Source organism: Pseudorasbora parva, chromosome 20 (assembly GCF_024679245.1).
Source record: "Pseudorasbora parva isolate DD20220531a chromosome 20, ASM2467924v1, whole genome shotgun sequence".
NCBI classification, from domain to species: domain Eukaryota; kingdom Metazoa; phylum Chordata; class Actinopteri; order Cypriniformes; family Gobionidae; genus Pseudorasbora; species Pseudorasbora parva.
In genome coordinates, this window is record NC_090191.1 from 19827827 (window position 1) to 19850226 (window position 22400).

The 22400-nt window shown below is 35.5% G+C and overlaps 1 protein-coding gene across 2 annotated transcripts in view; it reads right to left on the reverse strand.

Moving 5' to 3' along the window:
- LOC137048825 (copine-8) overlaps positions 1–22400 on the reverse strand; it is a 180814-nt gene that overhangs the window by 51837 nt on the left and 106577 nt on the right. The window contains exons 7-11 of one of the 2 annotated variants that reach the window (XM_067427123.1): positions 16863–16926; positions 14478–14581; positions 11620–11724; positions 5033–5074; positions 3684–3759 (exon numbers count right to left, since the gene is read on the reverse strand). In XM_067427123.1, coding sequence (XP_067283224.1) covers positions 3684–3759; positions 5033–5074; positions 11620–11724; positions 14478–14581; positions 16863–16926 — 391 coding nt within the window. Of the gene's footprint in view, positions 1–3683; positions 3760–5032; positions 5075–11619; positions 11725–14477; positions 14582–15679; positions 15836–16862; positions 16927–22400 lie in introns of those variants that run through there. The other variant, XM_067427124.1, reaches the window with a different exon arrangement.

The following is a 22400-nucleotide window of genomic DNA, read 5'->3' on the forward strand; positions in this document are numbered from 1 at the left end:
GATTTAATTTGGATAATTTCACGGGTCACGGGTTGGGTCTGGTGCTAAACCTTGCAGGTACGGGCGGGGATGGGTCTCCAAAAAATGGACCCGTGCAGGACTCTGCCATGCGGCATACCCCTACACTGCTACTGTTGTACGATTTTTGGATTAAAACTTCTAAAAACCACTTGTACAGTGTTATATATTTTTACAAACTTGCATTATCCTAGATGTTTCCAAGAAGGTTGAAATCCAGAGAAATAAACAATTTTTAACCAGTAACCATCATACAATATGTTTTAAAATGAATGCGTTCCATTTAGCAATAGAAGCCATACATCCAGCATTTATTAATAATATGATATTGTAATATGGATCAAGCTTAGTGCTACTAGTGTCTAAAAAGCCTCGGAGCGAATGCACAGACTAACATTAAAACATATTTCCAACATATCGCCAATGTCACGTGATATCAGCAGTTCGGCAGTTTGACACGCGATCCAAATCATGAATCAATATGCTGATTCATGACCGTTTGTTTCTTTATTGTGAGGTTTGAAAACAAATGTGGAAGAGAAGACAATGCTGAATAAAGCCTTAGTTTTTGCTATTTTTGGACCAAAATGTATTTTCGATGCTTCAAGAGATTCTAACTATCTGATGTCTCATATGGACTACTTTGATGATGTTTGTATTCCCTTTCTGGACATGGACAGTATAGTGTGCATACACTTAGATATGCTGTCGGAATAAATAGATATCTTAAACTGTGGATGAACGGAGGTCTTACAGGATGAAAGGAGGTCTTACAGGTGTGGAACGACATTAGGGTGAGTCATTAATGACATCAATTTCATTTTTGGGTGAACTAACCCTTTAAGCTTGACTAGAAGAAGCTTAAGCGGCAACTGTGGCATATTAAAAGTCCCACTGCTGTCGAGCCATAGCTATGTTGCGCTCGTCTCTAATTAGCAATCGTTTCAGCGGCCTCTTTCAGCTCACAACACTCAGCCCTCCTCTACGTTAATAATCTCATCCATGAACATGATTTCTGTCCTCTCCCGATACTTTTCCACCGGCTGTGAGGTGAAGACAACAACTCCCAAGATTCAGCGCTCAATCTCGACGTCCTTCGTATTTAATAGGCGACCTCTAGTGGTGAAAAAACTACATATTGTGCCTTTAATCTAGCATATTCTGTCATTTTGTCTGGACCAACCATACGTCATTGGGCGGAGTAGGTGTAAATAGCCTGTGCCAACAAAGACACTCCGGATATCGAATTCATCTTTTGTGAAAGGAAAATTATATATTATTATTAACAAATTACACAAAAAGTAAAGATTAAGAAAATAAATTGCTCAATACTTTCCACAAATGCAATTCAAAAATAGCATTCAAAAATGTTTTGTTAATGTATTATTTTATTGTGACATTTAATCAATATTTTAAACATTAATTAAATAAAGAGTTAACAAGTTTCTATTTGTAATTTTAAAGTGATTTATCTAGTTAATTTTTTTTTAGTTTTAAATGAATACATTTATAATTGATTCCTTCACTCTTTGTTTTTTCTTTCTTTTTCACTTTAAAAACCTTATGTTGTTATAAAGTTGAATTGGAACCACAACTGTACATTCCAGTCCTTACTGATATATAAAAAAGTGTCACCATGGAGTGTATATGTGCATGTAAGAAAAGGAGAAAGAGGAAAAGGGAAAACAAAACAAGAGGGTAGAAAATGATGTGAGACCAAACACAACAAAAGACTGAGATTATACTGATGATCATTGACATATGAGCCACGTATATGAAAACATAAAATAAATGATCTTTTCTTCCCACACACCAATGCTGAATGAGTTATGAACAAATGCAGAGCCCGAGGGGTGAGATCATTTGCTAACATCTCCAGATCTGTAAATTCTGAGTGTTTCTCTTAAATGTCAGCGTGAAATGACTCACTCTAATTGAGAAAGCATTGATTTTGCCATTTTTATCTCACCCCTTCATCAAAAGTTGGAATTTCTCTCAGATTTGTTATTTAGATTTTGATAGGGGCAACAGTCTCAGGGCTAGATGCTATCTAAGATTGACTAAATATTTCATTAATCATGTTATTTCAGCAATGGTTATATTTTTTGATGGTTCATTTATTTTTAACTTAAACAATGGGTACATTTATAAGCAATATGCATTGAATGCTGTTATCTGAAAATTCACATATTCCCTCATCATTTCAGATAAAAGAAGTCATACGAAAACTTGAACTTTCAGAACTCAAAACTTCCAAAAGGAGTATTTAATGAATCTAGCTGCAAAAAACAACTCCAAGATCCATGAATGTGTGTATTGAACACTAGAAGAACTACCACTATATTATAGAAAGTAAAATGCAGAAGAAATTAGTCAAAACCCTGATGTTCCTGGCTGTGTGTAGCACCTACACTCTAAAAAAAAAAATGCTAGGTTAAAAACAACCCAAGTTGGGTTGAAAAAGGACAAGCCCTTTAACGTTTTGTTTTAAGTAAGAAATAAGCAAATTAATCTTTTTTTAAGATTATTTTGTTTACCCCACTGGCAGATTATTTTGCTTATTTTAATTAAAAACTCTCGTAATTTTAAGTTATTTTTCCCAAAACAAAACAATTACTTTTGCTTATCTAGTAAATACATCTTGTTTTAAGAATTTTTAGAGGTTTGGCCTAGAAACAAGACAAAAATACTAAGTAAGAAAAGCATTTTTTTTTTTTGCAGTGCAGGGTTCAAACAACCCAATTTCTGGGTTTGTCCATTTTCAACCCAACTTGGGTTGTTTTTAACCCAGCGTTTTTTAGAATGTACATCTCTGCATATCTTTCTGAAGGACTGTAATGTTAGAAACGGGCATCTGAAGATTAATTTTAACAAGATCACTGATCATTTCTGTCTGATATTTGCATATTTTAGCTTGGATTGTTTTGCAAATGTTCCATAATGTAACTGATATGGAAGGATGTGGCAGTTTAAAATGATATAAATAAAAAATAAAACACTGCCTGTGAATGACTGTGAATTTTTCACATGTAAAGAGAACGTTTACATAAAGGTATTAAAGATAAAGCAGCAAAAATGGATAATATAAATATCTAGTGTTTGTGTATCTAAGTCCCACGCATTGAAAAGGCTGCTGCAAACAATTCACTTCAAATATATTTATTGTTATTGATTTGTATTATCAGTAAATGTTATTGTGCCCATAAAGAAGGTGGAAAATTATCATGACAAGCTCATTCACTAACATTATATGTGAACTAATAAAAAACACCACCTATAATAATAATAAATAAATAAATCTTGGTTAAATGTTCCAGAGCCAAATGTCTTTCATATGCAGGTCTACTGTACATTAAGCAGAACAATGTTTCATGTCAAAATTGATTGTGTTGAAGAAACCAGCTACACTTCAGTTTTCTTTATGTGTTTCTAGTTATCCATAATTCTTAAGGTCCGTCAAGTTCTTTTCTGGTTTTTCGTAGAGAATAGTAGACACAAACTGGAATTCCTTTCACAGGTTGTCTGGAAGTGCCATGATTTTCTCACTTATTCAGAAGTTGCAGCCTATAAGTCGTATACTGCAAGTTATATTTGTTATAATGTGAACACTTACTCTGAAAAATACCATGTTAATGAGCTCTGCAAATTATTAAAATGTATTTTACCTCATACACGTTAAATTGTGACTGGCCTCTTGACAGTTCTCTATAGCTTGTGCTGAATTCTCCAATGAAGTCATGGCTGTAACACACACACGTTTACAAAGATTTGTCAGAACATTGTTGGAGAACATTACATTTGTTTTATTATGAGCTTTACATTTCCAGGTTACACTTTAGTTTAGGGTCAAATTCACATTATTATCTACAGTAGTTGCACATTACCATGCATATTTGCTGTTCACCAGTACTTATAAAGCACATATTAATGCCTTATTCTGCATGACCATAATATTAATCCTTCCCAATGCTTAAACTTAACAACTACCTTAATAACTATTAATGAGCAGCAATTAAGTGTTTATTGAAGGAAAAGTCGCAGTTAATATTTTAGTATTGGACCCTAAACTAAAGTGTGGCATATTTACATCATTTAGCTCTCTAATTTTCGAGAGTACACAGCCTTTTATCATGATATGAATTAAAAGATGAATTATTTTAGATCAAAGCACCCACCAAATCCTTTTAAATCACTATAATTTAATTTATATGTGTGTGATGGACTGATCAGGCTTTATTTGGGTTCCATAAAAACCCCCAAAATACTTACAAAGACATATAACAAACCCCAGTCAAAAATGTATCTACAAAAGTGTCTATGAATATTTACATGCAGTTATGGTTTATACTGGAAAGAAACACGAGCCCTTAAGGGGACATGGTTATGGGAAAAAAATATGAAAGAGTGGGAACAAGGATATTTCAATGCTTCTGTGCTTCTTTGCAAAACAAACAAACAAAAAAAATCCTCCCATCTGACCATGTCCTTTTAGAGGCTCCGTACAATTGATGGATCAATTGTGCATATATGGATCAATGTGGCAAAGGAAAAAATTATCTTTATCTCACACTTCTGGCTTTTGTTTCTTACGTGACATAAGATCGCAATTGCATGTTTTAAAGTCAGAATTGTGAGAAATAAACCTTAAACCTTAATTTCCACCATATAATTTGACTTTATATCTCACAATTATGAAAAAAGAAGTCAGAGTTGCGAAATATAAATGTGCAATTGTGAGAAAAAAGTCAGGATTGCTGATTTTTACCATATATCTCAATTCTGACTTAACTCGCAATTGTGAGTTTACATGTCTCATAATTCTGAGAAAAATCCGCAACTGTGAGATAAAACATCACAATTACATTTTCAAATATTTTATTCTCATTTGTTTCATGCTCAATTCCTGTGTCCCACCGAGAAGACTTTAGCTATCTGTACCATATAATTATTGGATGTATGCAGTGAGTGTCAGGTGAGTATTTTAAGCTTCATGTGACAGTTTACAGTTCATTACCTGCCATCACGATCCCAGTCATACACTTCAACCTTGATCGTTCTGTGAGAGAGGCAGAGAGAGAGAGACAGAGAATTGGTCCAAATTGAACATAAACTGTAGTGTTATTTCAACAGGGTTTTTTTTTTTCTCAATGGAGAGGGCGATCACACATCAACAGCTGAAATATGATTCCATCCATGAGAAGAGAATTAAGTTATTCCATGCCACGATAATTCACGTAATCAAATATGTCTATAGCATATGTGTGTGTGTGTGTGTATGTGTGTGACACGCGAAAGACACATAAATGTTTATTATAGCGTTTGTTTTGTTTTTACAAATCTGGATATGGTTTTGGTCGAGTTACACAATAATTTGTGGGGGTTTTTCTCCTCGTTTGCTCAAAGATTTTTGGTCCCACTTTATATTAGGTGGTGTCCTTAAGTACTATGTACTTACATCAAAAAATTGAGTTCATATTGATTTGCAAAACGATTTTGCTGATATTGAGGTGGGATACAGGTAAAGTTAGGGACATGTGTGGTGGTGTGGGTCAGTATAAGGGTAGTGTTGGGTGTAAGGGAAGTGTAAACTGTGTAATTACAATGTAACTACAGAAATTAAATACATGCATGTAATTTTAAATATGTAAGTACAATGTAAAAACCGTGTGCACACAATAAGTGCATTGTATCAAATTATTAATTTAAATGTTAGTGCATAGTAGTAAAGGCCACCTAATATAAAGTGGGTACAGATTTTTTTTTTTGTTTGTTTACATTTAATTTTCTACTAGATTAAATTCTAATTCATTATGTATCATTCATTTAATAAACTCCATAGCACAAATGCTGCATGCCAATGTTGAACCAATAGTAATAGCGATGCTTGCATTAGAAAGCATTTCCCATCAACTTTTCTAAAATAATATAGTTCATTAGCCTTAAACTGTGTTCATGTCATGTTGGAGTTATCATATTCACAAGAAGACAACTCTGAGATTCTACAGAACTGTTCATGTAGTTGGAGTCAAAAATGATTTGTTTCCATGGTAATTCTCATCGCATTAAAAAAAGAAAAGAAATAAAAAGTGTATGGCTTTATTGCTTATGACAGATAAATACTTAAATCATTGCACTAATTATCCTCTTTATTCTTGTTCGAAACCTTGAAGAACAAAGAAAGAACATCAGGTAACATTGGCTATAATTAAACCACAAAAACTTCAAATGTTCAATTTGAATCAGTGAAAAATTATTACAACTAATAAATTGTGTGAATTTCAGCATACTGTGCTGTGTGTGAAGGCTGTTTATGGTTGAAATGATCAAAATAGTGAATATAGATTTTAAACGGAAGATGTGGATATGGTTTAGAATATATATATGTATATATATATATATATATATATATATATATATATATATATATATATATATATATATATATATATATATATATATATATATATAATTATTATTATTATTTTTTTACAGAATATTTTAGAACCTGAAATATCAGTTTTACAACTGAACTTAAAATCAATTTACTCTTCCTTTCATGCACTCATCAAAAAAAAAAAAAAAAAAAAAATTGAGTATATCTAAATCTAAAAATTTAGATATAAATATACCTTTTTAGATATGAGGGGCCGTCACTGGTGAATAGAGTCACATTTATAGAGGAAAACAATGGTATAATTGTACCCTAAGGACCAATTGTGTACCTTTAAAGGTAGAGTTCTACATTTTGTTCCCAGAGGAACAAAATTGTACCTCCAATGAACCATTTTTTTTTTGAGAGAGAGAGAGTGATGGCAGTTTCTATTCACATACTAGGGTTAGAGGGTCAGATTAGTGTGTTTTGACAGAAAATAATTACAACTTCTGCTGTCTGTGGCGTGACAGGAGAGTGTTGAGTTTGCACGGTTCAAATAGAACAGCTCTGTCAATTACACAGAGCTTTAACGCAACACATGCTAACAACAACCCAATCCCCGCAGCATCCCTTAGCGCCCATTCTCAGTGTTATCATCTGCGAGACACTCCGTGCTTCTTTATTAGAGCGCCTGCACGGGCTTATCTCGTGTCCCAGACTCCTCCGGATGCCCGGTGCTCTTCCTCTACGTCTGTCTGTCTCTCTATTTCGTTTCCCACATGTTCAATCAGAGATAAAGCTGAGGCATTGTGTGGGAGAGTGCGTTGCGGTACCGATCGATGCTCATCAGTGAGTGCCGCTGCCGCGAGGAAGCTTCCTGCTTTATCGCCACACAGCAAGAGCTCCGTATGAGCTACTCATGATGGAGGATTCTGGGATACAGCGTTGCGTTTGGGATTCTCTTCTTTGTTGGATATGTCTGACTATCTTATGTCTCAGATAATGTTATGTCAACACAGCCTGTGATTATTTGAAAATAATTGATCTTATCTTAACTTAATATGCTGAGGCTACACCATTGGTTGAATCGCCATAAAATATATTTTTTGTCTGTTTTTAGATGGGGGTGTTTAAGAAACTTGCGCTCATTGGTTATGTATTTGTTCTTATTCATTCCAAATGTAGTGTACAAATCAGTTATGTTCTGTGTTGTATGCAGGGTCAATGCTAGAGAGGAGAAAGGTGGCAATTATTCTAGGGTTCCCTGGCTTTCAAAAAGGGGTTTTCAACCGATTTTAAACCAGAACAAGATTTCAACTGAGGCAGACTTTGAGATTTGGTTCACCCAAAAAGTGAAAATTCTGTCATTAATTACTGACCCTCATGTCGTTCCAAACTAATAAGTCTTTTGCTCATCTTCAACACAAATGAAGATCTTTTTTTGGTGAAATCTGAGAGTTTTCTGAGCAGGTTAGTCCACAGTTTTCAGACTAAATCGCTTGATGTTTTAAACAGATTTAATGCAGGCTTTTATTCTCATTTAACCCCTTTACCATTACCTCATTGCCCTCACTGCCTCAGATTACACTGCAAAAAATGCTTTTCTTACTTAGTATTTTGTCTTGTTTTAAGTCCAAATATCAAAAAATTCTTACATTAAGAAGTATTTACTAGACAATCAAAAGTTTTGTCTTGTTTTGGTGGGAAATAACTCAAAATTAAGAGAGTTTTTGCTTAAATTAAGCAAAATAATCTGCCAATGAGGTAAAAAAAAATCTTGTTTTCCTCTTGAATTAAGATAATTTTTCTTACCCCGTTGGGTGATTATTTTTCTTAATTTAAGCAAAATCTCTCTTAATTTTGAGTTATTTTCTCCCAAAACAAGACAAAAACTTTTGCTTGACTAGTAAATAATTCTTAATGTAAGAATTGTTTGATATTTGGACTTAAAACAAGACAAAAATAAGTAAGAAAAGTATTTTTTTTTTTTTTTTGCAGTTTATAGACATTCATACACATCATAACCACATTCTTAATGTTATATAGACACACTGTGCATTATTAAAAAGATTAAAGGCTCCAGCTTCAATAATTGACCACTGTTTATGATAAAACTCAGTTGCAGAGACAGTATTTTTTACATTTATGTCTGGAGTGCAAAATAATCAATCTGTAACTTACACTATTCTGAATAGAATAGAAACACGCACTAATAATTAGTCATGTCTGCTACGGTTTACGCTGAACAGCCTTCGTTAGGGCTTTTAGTCCAAAAGTGTGCATATTTGGAGAGAAATATTGATTTATTCCCACATTTGCAAAATATTTCATCATACACAATGCCATTACTATTAATTTCCCACTGAATTATGCAACCTGAAAAGCTTAAAGAGCGATCAGAGTGTTTTGCGCAAGTTTTTTTCCTCTTTTTTTTAGAAAGACTTAAGGTCCTTTCACACTGGACGTGATTTTTACACACAAAGGTTTTATTTTTTGATCAGCTGTTTGTGTAAAGAGTGCTTCCAATCACATACAAGAAAAACAAAGGTGACGAAATGTCCAGTAGCTGTCTCTAGCTATTCAATGGACTTTAACCATTTCATACGAGATTACAGCTGTAGTTGCCCACTTTAGGAAAAAAAACAACAATAACACATCTTTTCAGTTAAAACTCGTAGATTTTTGTCTAAAACCTAATTGTGTCCGCAACTATGGAAAGTGAATGCGTTTCCGTCAGTACGACTGTGGCACTTCATTGTTTACATTGTCACTCAACTGGAAATATAGCTGGAAACTTAGCTGCTCCGAATCGATGTGTGGTTTGTCTCGTCAGATGTGGTGCTACGGTCTCTGGAGGAGCTCAAATTGTCCCACGGACACAAGTAAGTGCGGAACCGGCCATGATAAAGTTTTAGCTCCTGTACAAGATATTCCCCTTCAGACTCTCTGTTCTTTTAAGACTGGGTGCACCCAAAACCTTCTTTTCTGACTTCTAAAGAAAATGAAAAGCTCGTCTTCACTAGATTATTTAGTGTCCATGTTTTCTCAGCTGTTGTCACAAATGTTTTGGAAGCGTTCTGAAACATCACAGAAGTTGCATATTTGCATCGCGGCTGATGGGAATGGTTTGGACATGAACTATTCGCACATGAAATATTCGCTTTTTCGCTTCGCGTCTGGTATGAAAGGGCCTTTAAGGTGAAATAACGAATCTTGGATGAAAGTAGTGTGGATGGGCAAGCAATGTAATGCCAGAATAAAGGCTAATAATGGTTGAATACAAACTAAAAAAATAACGATAAAAGAATAAGGAAGATTAAGTCTCACCGGCAGAGGTGCTAACATTAGTCAAGATAGAATAATAGAATCGTAAATGGGCAATTCTGCACACCAGACATTAGAGTCCAGGGGAGTTATCTTAACATTATTTGTTGTGTTCACTTCACTTTAATTGTGGTTATACGTTGTTATACCACATCCACATATTATTTTTTTATACATTATACATTCTGAATCTTGACCTGTAAACTCCAAAGTGTCAGCTTTCTAAATATATGTTGGTTATGCGTTGGTTAAGCAACCTTTTTATTTCGGGAATTTAATTTACGCCCCACTTGCCAAAATGTGTGGTGTGCAGAAAGGGAAAACATTGATCAGTGAACATAGACATAAGCTCAACTAAACTTGCTTGATGCCCGAGAACAAACCTCACTGGTTCTTGTGGAAGGTCAAACGTGCTGAGTAACATACGAGAATGAACCTCCTTGGTTCTCACACGTCAAGTGAATAAGCTTGAGCTTTTGTTGGTTTACCACAACTGATGTGGATGAATGTTAATGTAAATAAAAGCCTAAATTCAATTTGATCATATAGTGTCATTTGAAAAATGTGAAAAATGTTGACTTTCAAGCTGTTGTCGTCAGTGAGGAACCTGGGTGACTCTTTGATACCAATCTTTCATTTGAAAGCCACATTTCTAGCATCTGTAAAACTGCATTCTACCATCAAATATATCTAAATTAAGGCACATGCCTTCAATGCAAAATGCTGAACAGTTAGTTCATGCATTCATGACCTCAAGGCTATATTAATGTATTGCTCTACTGGGTGGTTGCCCTGCTCGCTTAAGAAATAAGCTGCAGCTGGTCCAAAACACTCAATTCATGTGGAATTGTGTTTTACTCTCTCTTCATATGGATTTGTTTTTTTACGAGCTCTTCATGAACTTTTTGAAGCATCAAAGTGGGAGTTGCGGAGCTGTTAATTGAGGGACAGAAAGCTCTCATATTTCATCAAAAGTATTTTCATTTGTGTTGTGAAGTTGGGTTTGGAACAGATTTGGAATGACATGAGGGTGAGTAATTACTGACAGAATTGGGGTGAACTAAACCTTGAGGTGAACTAAATCAAAGTGTAGTTATCACAGTGAAGAAATGAAGTCTCTCAAAAGAAAGAATCTATTCTGAACTGCCCGAGTTGTTAAGTTGTCAGTAATTCCAGTCTAACTTCCGTCATGAACCTGTGTAGGGTTCTAACAAATTCTCCTTATGCCAGCCTTTCGTCTTTATTGGTTGCATGCGAACAAAGTCTACTCTGACCTGCTCTGAAACACTGAGGATGTAGTGAGGCCTGGAAGAGTTTGTTTTGTGTTGTCGACATGTCAAAAAGATGTTTTCTACACTGCAAATGGAAATCCATTTCGCATGCACTTACAAAGGATAAGGACTCGCATTGGAAATGAGACGGTAAAACCCCTGTGATCAATAATGTTCTTATCCCTGTGTATCAAGCACTCAGGAAGCTTCCAGAGCTGAAATTTAAATACAATAATAAGCGACATTCAAATTCAAATTTTGTAATAAGCAGTAGACCAATAACAACAGACTGGTCTATTTGACCAATCAAAGCAGAGTAGATGATACAATGTATATTAAGATACATTTAAAGTGCTTTTTGACCTTGGGTTCTGGGATGCATTTAAACATTTAAACCTAAATACCTCCAAAAACTACATTTGAAGCCTTTAAAATATAATATAAGGGGCACTTTGTAACATTTCAACTTTTTTTTAAAGGGTGACAACTTCATCATTTGGTCCAGCTGTATGCTGTTTACAGGTATCAAATAACGAGATGTGAAAGTATATCAGTTAACTATATTTTAAATGTGGTTCAAATGGGAAGAAATTAACCTTAAAATACCATAACCCAGTATAAAACACTCCATACCTGTCATAATCACCATTGCACAGGGCTCTGACAGGGATTTTGAAGGCTTGCCACACAGGGTTCAGTGTGTTCTTCACCACCTCTGTCTTATGACAAATGGTAAATCTGTAAGATAAATGCAAATAGTTGAAAATAAAACAGTAATGCAGCTGTCATCAACTTGATGAAGTCGAAATTTCACTTTGTAAGCATTGTTAACTGACAAAACTAGTTTGAAGACATGTCTCAAATGCAAGTTTAACACTTGTAAAATGTAAGTAACCAAAATCTTATGTTTTAGTACAAACCATCGCAGAATATCATGTTTGAGTAAGCTGATATCACACTTTATTTGGCAGACTTCACTGTGAAGCTATACAGAAATAATCTCTGTACAAACATATTGAAAACTGTAAAAAAAGAAAAAGAAAAAAAAGAAAAAGTGATTATTGTTGGGAATTTGTACTGGATTTATTGCTAAGCATCAACAGGACTGTTTTCAGAAACTGAACAAATAGTTGGACATATTCTGTTTGACTTTCTGAAGCTGGCCATTGAGCGAAAACTCCCTCAAATCATTACAGGACTTACTTTAAAAACAGACTCTGTTCTCTAAAGGACAGATACATGAATAGATGCTCAGTTATGGGCTCAGTACACAGCTCAATACTAGCCTTTTTGGTATTTGCACACACATTTTTTTCGGAGTGTCTATTTACACTTAGGCCATGTGTCCACTAAAGCGTTTTTTTCACACGGCTGCTGTATTTTTCCAATTGTTTTCAATGGGAGTGGCACGTTTTTAGAACGGCATGAGCAAAATGAGGCGTTGAGAATCTAAATAGCGCTCAAGCGTGGAGATCTCACTTTTTTGTATTTTCAGTAAAAATTAAGAAAATATTCAAAAAGTGGATATTAAGTGGAGAATGTGTGTTTATCGGTTAGGGGTAGGTTTAGGGAGGGCTTTATTGTCAATAAGGTGGTATCCATATAATAAATACAAATGAATACATTTTAATAAATATAATTATTTACACTCTGTTATTAATAATATACAACACTGATGTGCAAATAGTATCTGCCACTATATATAAGTGTAAATATCATCAATTACACTTATAGCAAAGAAAATACTGCTATTTTTACAATCATTTACTATTTGCACCTATTGTAAATAGTATCTATTGCTAAGTGTTTGTGTCTGTGAGTTTTAGCGGCTGTTTACATGAAACCATTTTCAACTAAATACATCAAACTTTGTATGCATTGTGGCCATTCATTTACATGACGATAGTGTTTTCAGGAACTTTTGAAAACAAGTTATGTGATGTCTATGTAAACTACAAAAACGTGAATTTGTGAAAACTGTGACGTCATTCTCATGCATATTACATGCATATAGTGTTTCATGCATATTACATGCACATAGAGTGCTTAATGCATATTCCATGCATATAGTGTTCTAGCAGGTAGTGTTTCTTTACAAAGTGACATCGCCAACTAGAGGTCTGACATGAATAATACAGTGTTTTTAGTCGTTTTTGCTGATCCGTGTGAACGCAGAACGTTTTGACAACTTGTTGTCTGTATGCAAAAAATACAAAGGAAAAACTTCTGATTTTAGTACATTGTTGTCATGTAAACCATTTTTGTTGGTTTTTGTTGGTTTAACTTAAAAAAGTAAGTAATCTGGTTGCCTTAAAATTTTGAGTTTATTGAAATAAAAAAAATTGAGTTGATACAATGAAGGAAATTTGTTTAATAAATAGAAACTCAAAATATTATTGTATCTGAACCACATAAAACATTTGATAAATCATGAAAATAGCACTATTTGGCATGTTTCACTGCTTCATCAGAAATAAAACACACAATTACCCAATATGCTTAAAAAATCTTAATATTTTAATAAAGGTTGTCGAATCTCAAAAAACTTCATTGTATTAACTCAAAATTTTAATATCAATGAACTCAAAATTTTAAGGCAGCCAGGTATCTTTTCTTCTGAATAATTTTTAACAGTGTGGTGTTGCTGAAATAAATTATCGCAAAAATATGCTTTGTTGTGAGACTAGCTTCGCTTTGTTTCAGGCTGATACCAAGAAATGCCAAGTAATGATCCATCTCTGCCAGCTAGTCAAACAGCATCAGCAGCTTTTTGTAAATGAATGTGTAATTCCATCTAAAAAAAAAATCAATAGCCACATATAACTTCTTGTCAGAGTTTGATAATTTATGGTTATAACCACATTGTACTCATAAAGCCATTAGTCAACATTAGCTTTTAGCGAGCTGCCTTCCTGTCTACTGTCTACATATTGTATGTAATGGAACCTCATTTGTAAGTGATTTAGAACCCTCACTCACTCACTCTTTATTCATTGAACTAAAGCACAAAACCACTAGTTCCCATTGTATTGACATTTCTTAAAATATCTTCTTATATGTCCTACAGAAGAAAGTAAATGTAGGTTTAGAACAACATGACAGATGTTAGCATGTCGCTAAGCTAACAACATAACTGAGAAGATAAAGAAACACTTACTAAATGTATACATGATACAGTTTCAATGCTGTAAAAAAATATTGTAGCTGATCTACACAAACAAAGGCACACTTATTCTGCAATTTCAGGAGAAGCTGAATATCCCCTTTGTCTCCGAGTGAAGGAATTATTAAAGAACAGAATAAGCCAGATAAGAAGTGATTGTTCCATGTCTGGAGAACCCCTGTTGATCCAGGGGCAAATGACTATGGGTATGAACCTAAAGGAATTCAATGGAAAGCCATTTCCCCAACACAGAGCCTGGAGATGAGATTAACTTTGTGAGCGGTGTGTGTAGCTGACAAGAATCCGCTCGTGTGTCTGTGTTACTCACGTTCCATCCTCATTGCTGCGATAAAACACTAAGAAGGGGTCCGATTTGCCAAAGAAGTCCTTTTTGTCCAGCTTGTTGCCACAAAATTGCATCATCACAGACTCCTGCAGGGCGAGAATGTTTTAGAAAGCAGGTTAAGAGGGCAATGGGAGTGTGCATGTGGATTTAGAGCACTTGGCAGACCTTGGAGTATATCAGTATAAATGAGCTGAGTATTTACCATTTATGGTTTCTAGATAGCTAGCATTATGCAAATGCTAAATAGCTTGGCATGTTATATTTGCTTGACTACTGTACCCAGATGGCAAGGCTAAAAGACCTAATCAGAAATCCATTTGACAAGCGTTTATGTAGACACACATTCACTGTCTGTGTGAGATGCAATGCTCCAGCAGGGAATGGAATAAGGTCTATTGGTCCCTGTTGTGAAAGACAAATTCTGTTAGCAACGTGGAGGCCTTTCTGTATTTATGTGTGTGTGTGTGAGCACAGCTGGAGTTCTTGGCACATCGTGTGTGCTATTACTGAATCCTGTGTTTTACAACTAAGATAAATACAATGAATAGACTATAACAGACATGCTGAGAAGTCAAATGAAATTAGCTTTCGCCTGACTATAGGGCTATAGGCAGCAAATTCGGAAATGGAACCACAGAGTAACTGATTTAAAAGCGTTCATCGCGTAAAACACACAGGGGACTTAGTCAGAAATGATTTCATTAGAGTTTGTCATTAACATGTTGGTAACAAATGCTCTACTGCACAAAAAAAAATAATAATTCATTAGCAACAATCATAAAATCAATGATGGAACTTCACAGGATACTTGGCTCATAAGGCGGGGGGTTGCGCTGTCTCTTCTTCTACGTAGCGCAGCCTCTTCTTCATTACTTTGTAGATAGATGCATAACGTATGGGTGGGCAGGCAGGTTGCTCTAACCCAAATCGAATGCATCATGTGCGTGGTAGGAGCGCAGACGCTGCAACTGATACTCGAGTGCCGGTCAATTTAATGGCACAATGGAAAATAATGAAAACCAAGAACATTTTCATCACTTTCTAAAAAACAACCAGGACAGCCAGGGCAGGACTTAAAAACAGGACATGTCCTGTGAAAACAGGACGTTTGGTCACCCTAATATACACCCATTAGGCATAACATTATGACCATAATCTAATTTTGCTGCCAAAACAGCCCTTACCAATCGAGCCATGGACTCCATCCCTGAAGGTGTGCTGTGGTATCTGGCACCAAGATATTAGCAGCAGATCATTTAAGTCCTGTAAGTTGCGAGGTGGGGCCTCCATGGATTGAACTTGTTTGTTCAGCACATCCTACAGGTGCTCGATTGGCTTGAGATCTGGGGAATTTGGAGAGCAAGTCAACACCTCAAACTCGTTTTGCTCCTTAAAGCATTCCTGAACCATTTTGGCTTTGTGGCAGCGCACATTATCCTGCTGAAAGAGGCCACAGCCACCAGGGAATACCGTTTCCATGAAAGGGTGTACATGGTTGCATGCAACAATGCTTGGATGGGTGGTACCTGTCAAAGTAACAGGCAGGACCCAAGGTTTTCCAGCAGAACATTGCCCAAAGCATCACACTGCCTCCACCGGCTGCCTCTAGCGCATCCTGGTGCCACGTGTTCCCCAGGTAAGTGTAGCACATGCAACTGGCCATCCACGTGATGTCATAGGAAACACGATTCATCAGACCAGAACACCTTCTTCCATTGCACTGTACAGTTCTGATGCTCATTTGCCCACTGTTTGCATTTTCAGCGGTGGACAGGAGTCAGCATTGGCACCCTGAGTGGTCTGCAACTAGCATTAGTACAATGTGCTGTGTATTCTGGCACCTTTCTATCAGAACAAGCATTAACTTCTTGAGTAATTTCAGTTATAGTAGCTTATCTGTTTGATCCAACCACACGATCACGACCACACCACGTATAATCAGTGTTATCACGTCAGTGGTCATAATGTTATGCCTGATCAGTGTATGATTTTAGTCCAGTTTGACATCAGCATGTCGCTAAGCTAGCAAGCAATGTCATACTCTTGACACAAAATTTCAATATCAGAAATCCAAATCATAAAATCAGTGATAGAAGCGCACATGATACTTTGCTCATAATTGATTTCAATAGAGTTTAATGTTAGCATGTTGCTAAGCTAAAAACGTACTGCTCTACACACACAATTTCATTAGAAAATTAACCTTTTTTATATCTTTGTTTATACTTGTGTATTAAATGGCAAATGAGTATACATGTTAGAGGTAGGCAACTGGCCGTGAGTGATTTTGGCCAAGCTTAAATGAGCATAAGCAAGCTCGGGATACAGAAAAAAACCTGAATTACAATGATCAATATTAGCTCTTACCCTGCAGTTGTTAAGCTCCTCAGCCTTCACAATAATTTTCCCACATTTCTTCCCTGGAATCCCCCTGCATATGACAAAACGAGAGAATTCAGGTCATAAATGTGTAAATAAATAATGAATAGATGAACTGTTGTAATACATCACACAGACAATTTTTGTATGAATTACAGTAAGGTATTAAAATAGTACTCCATGGAACATCATGGTATTACCTATACTATAAATTACATACATTCATAGTAATATTAACAATAACACAATATTACCATCGCACCAACACAAAATAAAAATCAAAATAAAACCTTTAATTAGGTTACAAACCACCAGGCTTCATATTAATTAATTGTGAAAATATGGCAAGAAAATCCCTTTCGTGTTTTGTGTAGATCTCTGATGGTTTCTTCTGCTGTTGTTAATATAATGAACTGACTCTTGCACAGACAGCTCGGTGGATAAAGTCTTGATTAAGGTTTATGAACGCTCTCTCATGTGTACAGTCTTAAAGTGAGTGTAATTGGACTGAGGCTGTGCCATTGCGCTCTGGGCAGAAGCGAGCTGTCATATAGCAAAGTGAGCATTGCCTGAGTACTTTATTAGAACTGGACTTGATCTAGGAGTCCCGAAATTAACAAATATATTACTTCAAACATATGATAGATATACAGTACAACGGTAAAAAAATATTTAGAAAAAAAGTTACCTGGTTGCCTTAAAATTTTGAGTTCATTGAAATTTAAAATTTTGAGTTAATACAATCAACTTTTTTGAGATTTTGAGACGCAGTGAAACATGCCAAATAGTGCTATTTTCATGATTTGTCAATTTTTTTATGTGGTTTAGATACAATAATATTTTGAGTTTCTTTTTTTTAAACACATTTCCTTCATTGTATCAACTTAAATTTTTTATTTCAATAAACTCAAAATTTTAAGGCAACCAGGTTACTTATTTTTTTAAGTTAAACCAACAAAAACCAACATGTTTTTTTTTTTTTTTTTACAGTGTAGTTAAAGTTGTTCAACTAAAACCATACCCTTCTGCTGTTTGAATAATGAGTCACACAATGTAATTCAAATATACATAATAGCAATGAGAGAATTTTTATATTTAATGTGAGCTTGGTAAAGGTGACGTTGAAGAATATCATGGCTGCTTTTTTCCCCCATCTAAACTGGCCACAAGATTTTAAGCCCGATTTGCACCCCGAAGTGATTGAAGGAGTGGCCGGTTTAAGGCTTGACGTAAATGACTTGTCCCAAAAAACAAAACAAAAAATATAATAATTCAGCCTCAAAAGAGAGAGATGGGTTAATAACAACACACAGCTTTATTGAATAGTGTCCAAAACAGGCAAATCTAGACCAAAAACGAGCAGTGCAAGACATTTTTCTTCAGTTATTAGGATGGCAGGTGACAATAGAGGATGTAAATTCAATAGGTAAGAAAATCCTCACTCACACCTTTCGGTTGCCATTTGAGTCACTGAATAACAAACAATATCTATGTCTTACATGGATAACGGGAATGCTGGAGGGATGCGGGAGCTGGAGAACAAGCAAGGTAAGAACAGGAACTTGAAGAAAAATCACAGGGAAGTAATCCGTAATCCAAGTCGTAGACCTGGCAATGACTACATCCGAAGTCGTATATTTCCCTACTATAGTACAGTATGTGACACAAGTATGTGACACAAGTAGTATGTACGAATCCACAGCGCTCATAAAACAGAAGCAAAAAGTATCTGGAGGACCTACTTCTTCTGGCGAGATTTTGAAGTGCGCATACAATGGACACTTTACTATCCCATGAGGCCACGAGTAAGGCTTTGTGAAAGGCCATAAAGCAGCATAACTGACGTTGTTAGGTCATGTGATAAGGACATGGCGAATGTAGCATGTCCAGATTACATTCATATATAGAATATACTTTATTTTCTTTTGCGGTTGTAAATTAATTAATTATTTACTTATTGAAAATAAGTACCTACTCAAGAGGGTATGCAATTTCAGGCACTCAGCCAATGTGTGTGACAGAGGGTTTTTTTCTGAAATACTAGCTGTGTCTTATTTCAGAAGGCTGTGTCCTCCGGAGGTCGCATTCGAAGGCTACATACGTCATAAGGCCGTCTCATTTCAAAAAAGTGAGAAGGACACTCCAAATGCGATCTTCGAATGTGTCCTTCTTTCACAGGAATTCACAGGAATTTCACAGGAGTGTGCATGTGGTGTATGCTTCACGGCTGGAGATAACCCACAATTCTTTGCATCGCCATTAACAACCGTCATATTTTCTTTTATATTATATGAAAAAATGGCACCACCGCCAGATGTACATGCAAGCGTATGTGTGGTGTTTAAATGTAAGTAGTTAAAGCTTGTTTTTGTTTTTTAAGCTCCATTATCTCAAACAGATTGTTGTGGTAAACAGGATTACAACTGTTTAGTGTTTTTTTTAAACGTTTAGAACATTGCTGTCAAGACAAGAAACATTTCATAGTCATTTTCAAGTTATAAATAATTAGAGAGTGCAACGAGGTTGAACGTGTTGGCATAGCAACGTGATACTTCCTGCCTGTGTGTCCTACGAAGGACATCTCGTTTAATTCTGATTGAGGACACTCCGTATACCGCATCCTACACAGGATGTGTCCTCCGGAGGACGCAGCCTTCGAAATGTAAAGAAATGAGACACAGCTACTGTGGTGAAGAGTGTGCTAATCAGGGGCATGCGCAGATGATGGCTGGTGATTAGGCAGGAGGAATGCTGGGAATTGTAGTTTTGAGTGTGAGCGAGGGAGTGCAGCAGTGAGGGAGGACTGGTGCACTTGTGACCAGCTTTGTGTCATAAACAGACCAAAACTTAAAGACCCCCTGTGGCGAAAACCAGGGGCCTATTGCAGAAAAAAAAAGAAAAAAAAAGATAAGGGACTAAGCCAGGATATCTTGGTGATCCTGGCTCAATTTATCCGCTAATATACAGTTATCTTTCTTTATCGTTATCGTTCTTGGTGTGAGTGTGCCTTCAGGGTACATTTACACAACAGCAGTGTAATCATTTTGCATATAGATGACAAGATCACCAAGCTCACCCGGCTTAATCCCTTAGTTTTGTGCAATAGGCCCCAGGATTTTAATGTTGTTTATGTGTCTATGTGGTGTTTTTAATATGCTTTAAGACAAACCATGTGCAAATTCATAAGTCAACGCCATTGCTGAGTATTTTCTCATAACTACAGCGAAAAATACACAGTTTCAAAAACACAGTTTGAAATCTCTGGCGTTTCTTACGCCACAAACTACCTTGTAACCAATCATGTCAATTGGTAGGTGGAATTTAGCATATCATTAACTTTGCTCAAAAGTAGGCATGTCTCAAGATAATTTTTTTCTGTAAACTGGTACATTTAGCAATATAGCGTGTTAATTCTGTGTATGATCTATATTGTGATGTTATGATGAACTATATGCCTTTCTCCACTGAAGTTCTAAGTTATTCAAAGCGTTTCTAAGCCCTTAGAAACATTGTGTCCTGATTTTTAGAAGGCAGACTGAGATGACAAACATGGTTTGTGTAACTTTAGCATCATATTATTAGCTGTATGATAACGTAAGGCAAAAGGCTAATCGTATGAATTACCGTTATGTGTCCGACATTGTAAAGAGCGATACCATTTACTACAGTAAAGTTGACTGGGATCTCTGAGCTGGTGTGAGTGAGTGGAGGCGGGGCTAATTTGCATATTCATTGGATCCACTTACACCACATGAAGCATGGGTGTAGTTACATTCAAGCTATTTCAAGGCATGAAGACATTATTTTTTTCACAGGAAAAAACTTTGAAATATGTAATTGAAATATGTAAATTAGTTTTAAGGGATACAATTGTTGACTATGTGCCAGGGGGACTTTACGTCACTATTAACTTGAAATCTTCGCCTATGCTGTAGTTCTGAAATCAGAAAATAAGGTGTCAGTCATGAAATACACAAGAAATAAAGGCGCCACTGGTGCTAAATGAGACTGATAAAACATTTTTTTGGTTATGTAGTCAATTTCTATTTTTTCTTCTTTTTTTACATTTCAAAGCTTCAATAAAGGGGGGCATTTTTAGTGAATAATCATTAACTATCACACAAAGATTTTGTATAGCTTCCAATGATTTAAGTATAGTATATTGGATATTTTTTAAGCATTTATGGTACAGCTTCAGTCTCATTTAATTTACTCAACTACATGATGACAGAATTGTACTTTTTTTGCTAGGGTGAATTCAGGTAAATTGGGACACATGCATTTGCCCATGAGATGACTAGGGGGGGGGGGGGGGGGGATGTCCCAATTATCCTGAACTAACCCTACACGCTCCGAGAAGGAGATTTCAAGATAGCTTCCACCCTGACCCAAGTGGTCAACTGTTAATAGTTTTCAAATGGAATCACCCACGGACTACAGCTCTCTGACTTAAGTATAACTGGCTTCCATATCTTTACCGGTTATTTGCTACATTTAATGGTTTCCAATATCTAAATGTCAAACTTGTAAGTGGCAGTTAATCAAAAGTAACGCAAGAAAAGAATTTAAAATTGTTACAAAAAATTAACAATGTAAATGCTTTAAAAAAATAAATAAAATAAAGCTGGACCATTATATCTTCTGTTATATCTAACACGTAATATTCGTGAGACTCAGCACACGATTACTTCATTAAAATGTATGAATTAGTTAAGTTAAATTTGTTTATTTGTTATAGCTCAGTTGCAGGTTAACAAAAAAAAAAAAAAAAACCTGTGTAAAGAGGCAATCATGCTTTCACGCATTCTGCTTTATATGTCAAAGTGTAAGACAGCTGATTTTTGACTGAAACACACGTTTTTGCTGTAAAACATTACAGTGAGCATAAGTTGGTCCAAATGGAAGACATGAAGTGTGAGAAACCCTGCTGTCACCATGACAACCCCAACCTGTGCGACGGAGGGACCCAGCAGAGACCTAAATATGACTAAGATGTCATCTCATACATATTTCAGCAGGAGTAATTTAGATTATTTTTGTATTTCAAGTGTAACATTATAATGAAATTGGTCATGTTGAAAAAAAAATATTTAAAAGCTGAGTACTGTTCTGCGCTGACTGTGAATCTGACGTAACTGGAGATTTACTGATGAAGTTCACTTATATACTTCTATACTGTACATCTATAATTCCCAACCACAAGTAAGTTTATAGTGCAAAGCACTTTCAGATGGGACCATTTTGCTGTTTTGCTGTATTAAAACAGAAATTATAAAGAGTAAAATAAGCATATGGACACATAAACTACACATAGGATAAATCATCTAATAATTATGAATTAAAATGTATTTTATTATTATTCACACACTGTATATTTTTTATATTTAATAGGTGACCCTCATACTAACACACTTTTTTATTATTATTATTCTTTGGATGACACATGATATATGTATTTCACTTTCTATTTTTTTATCCTACCAAATATCTCAAAATAAACCCATGTCAAACCATTTAAAAAAAAGT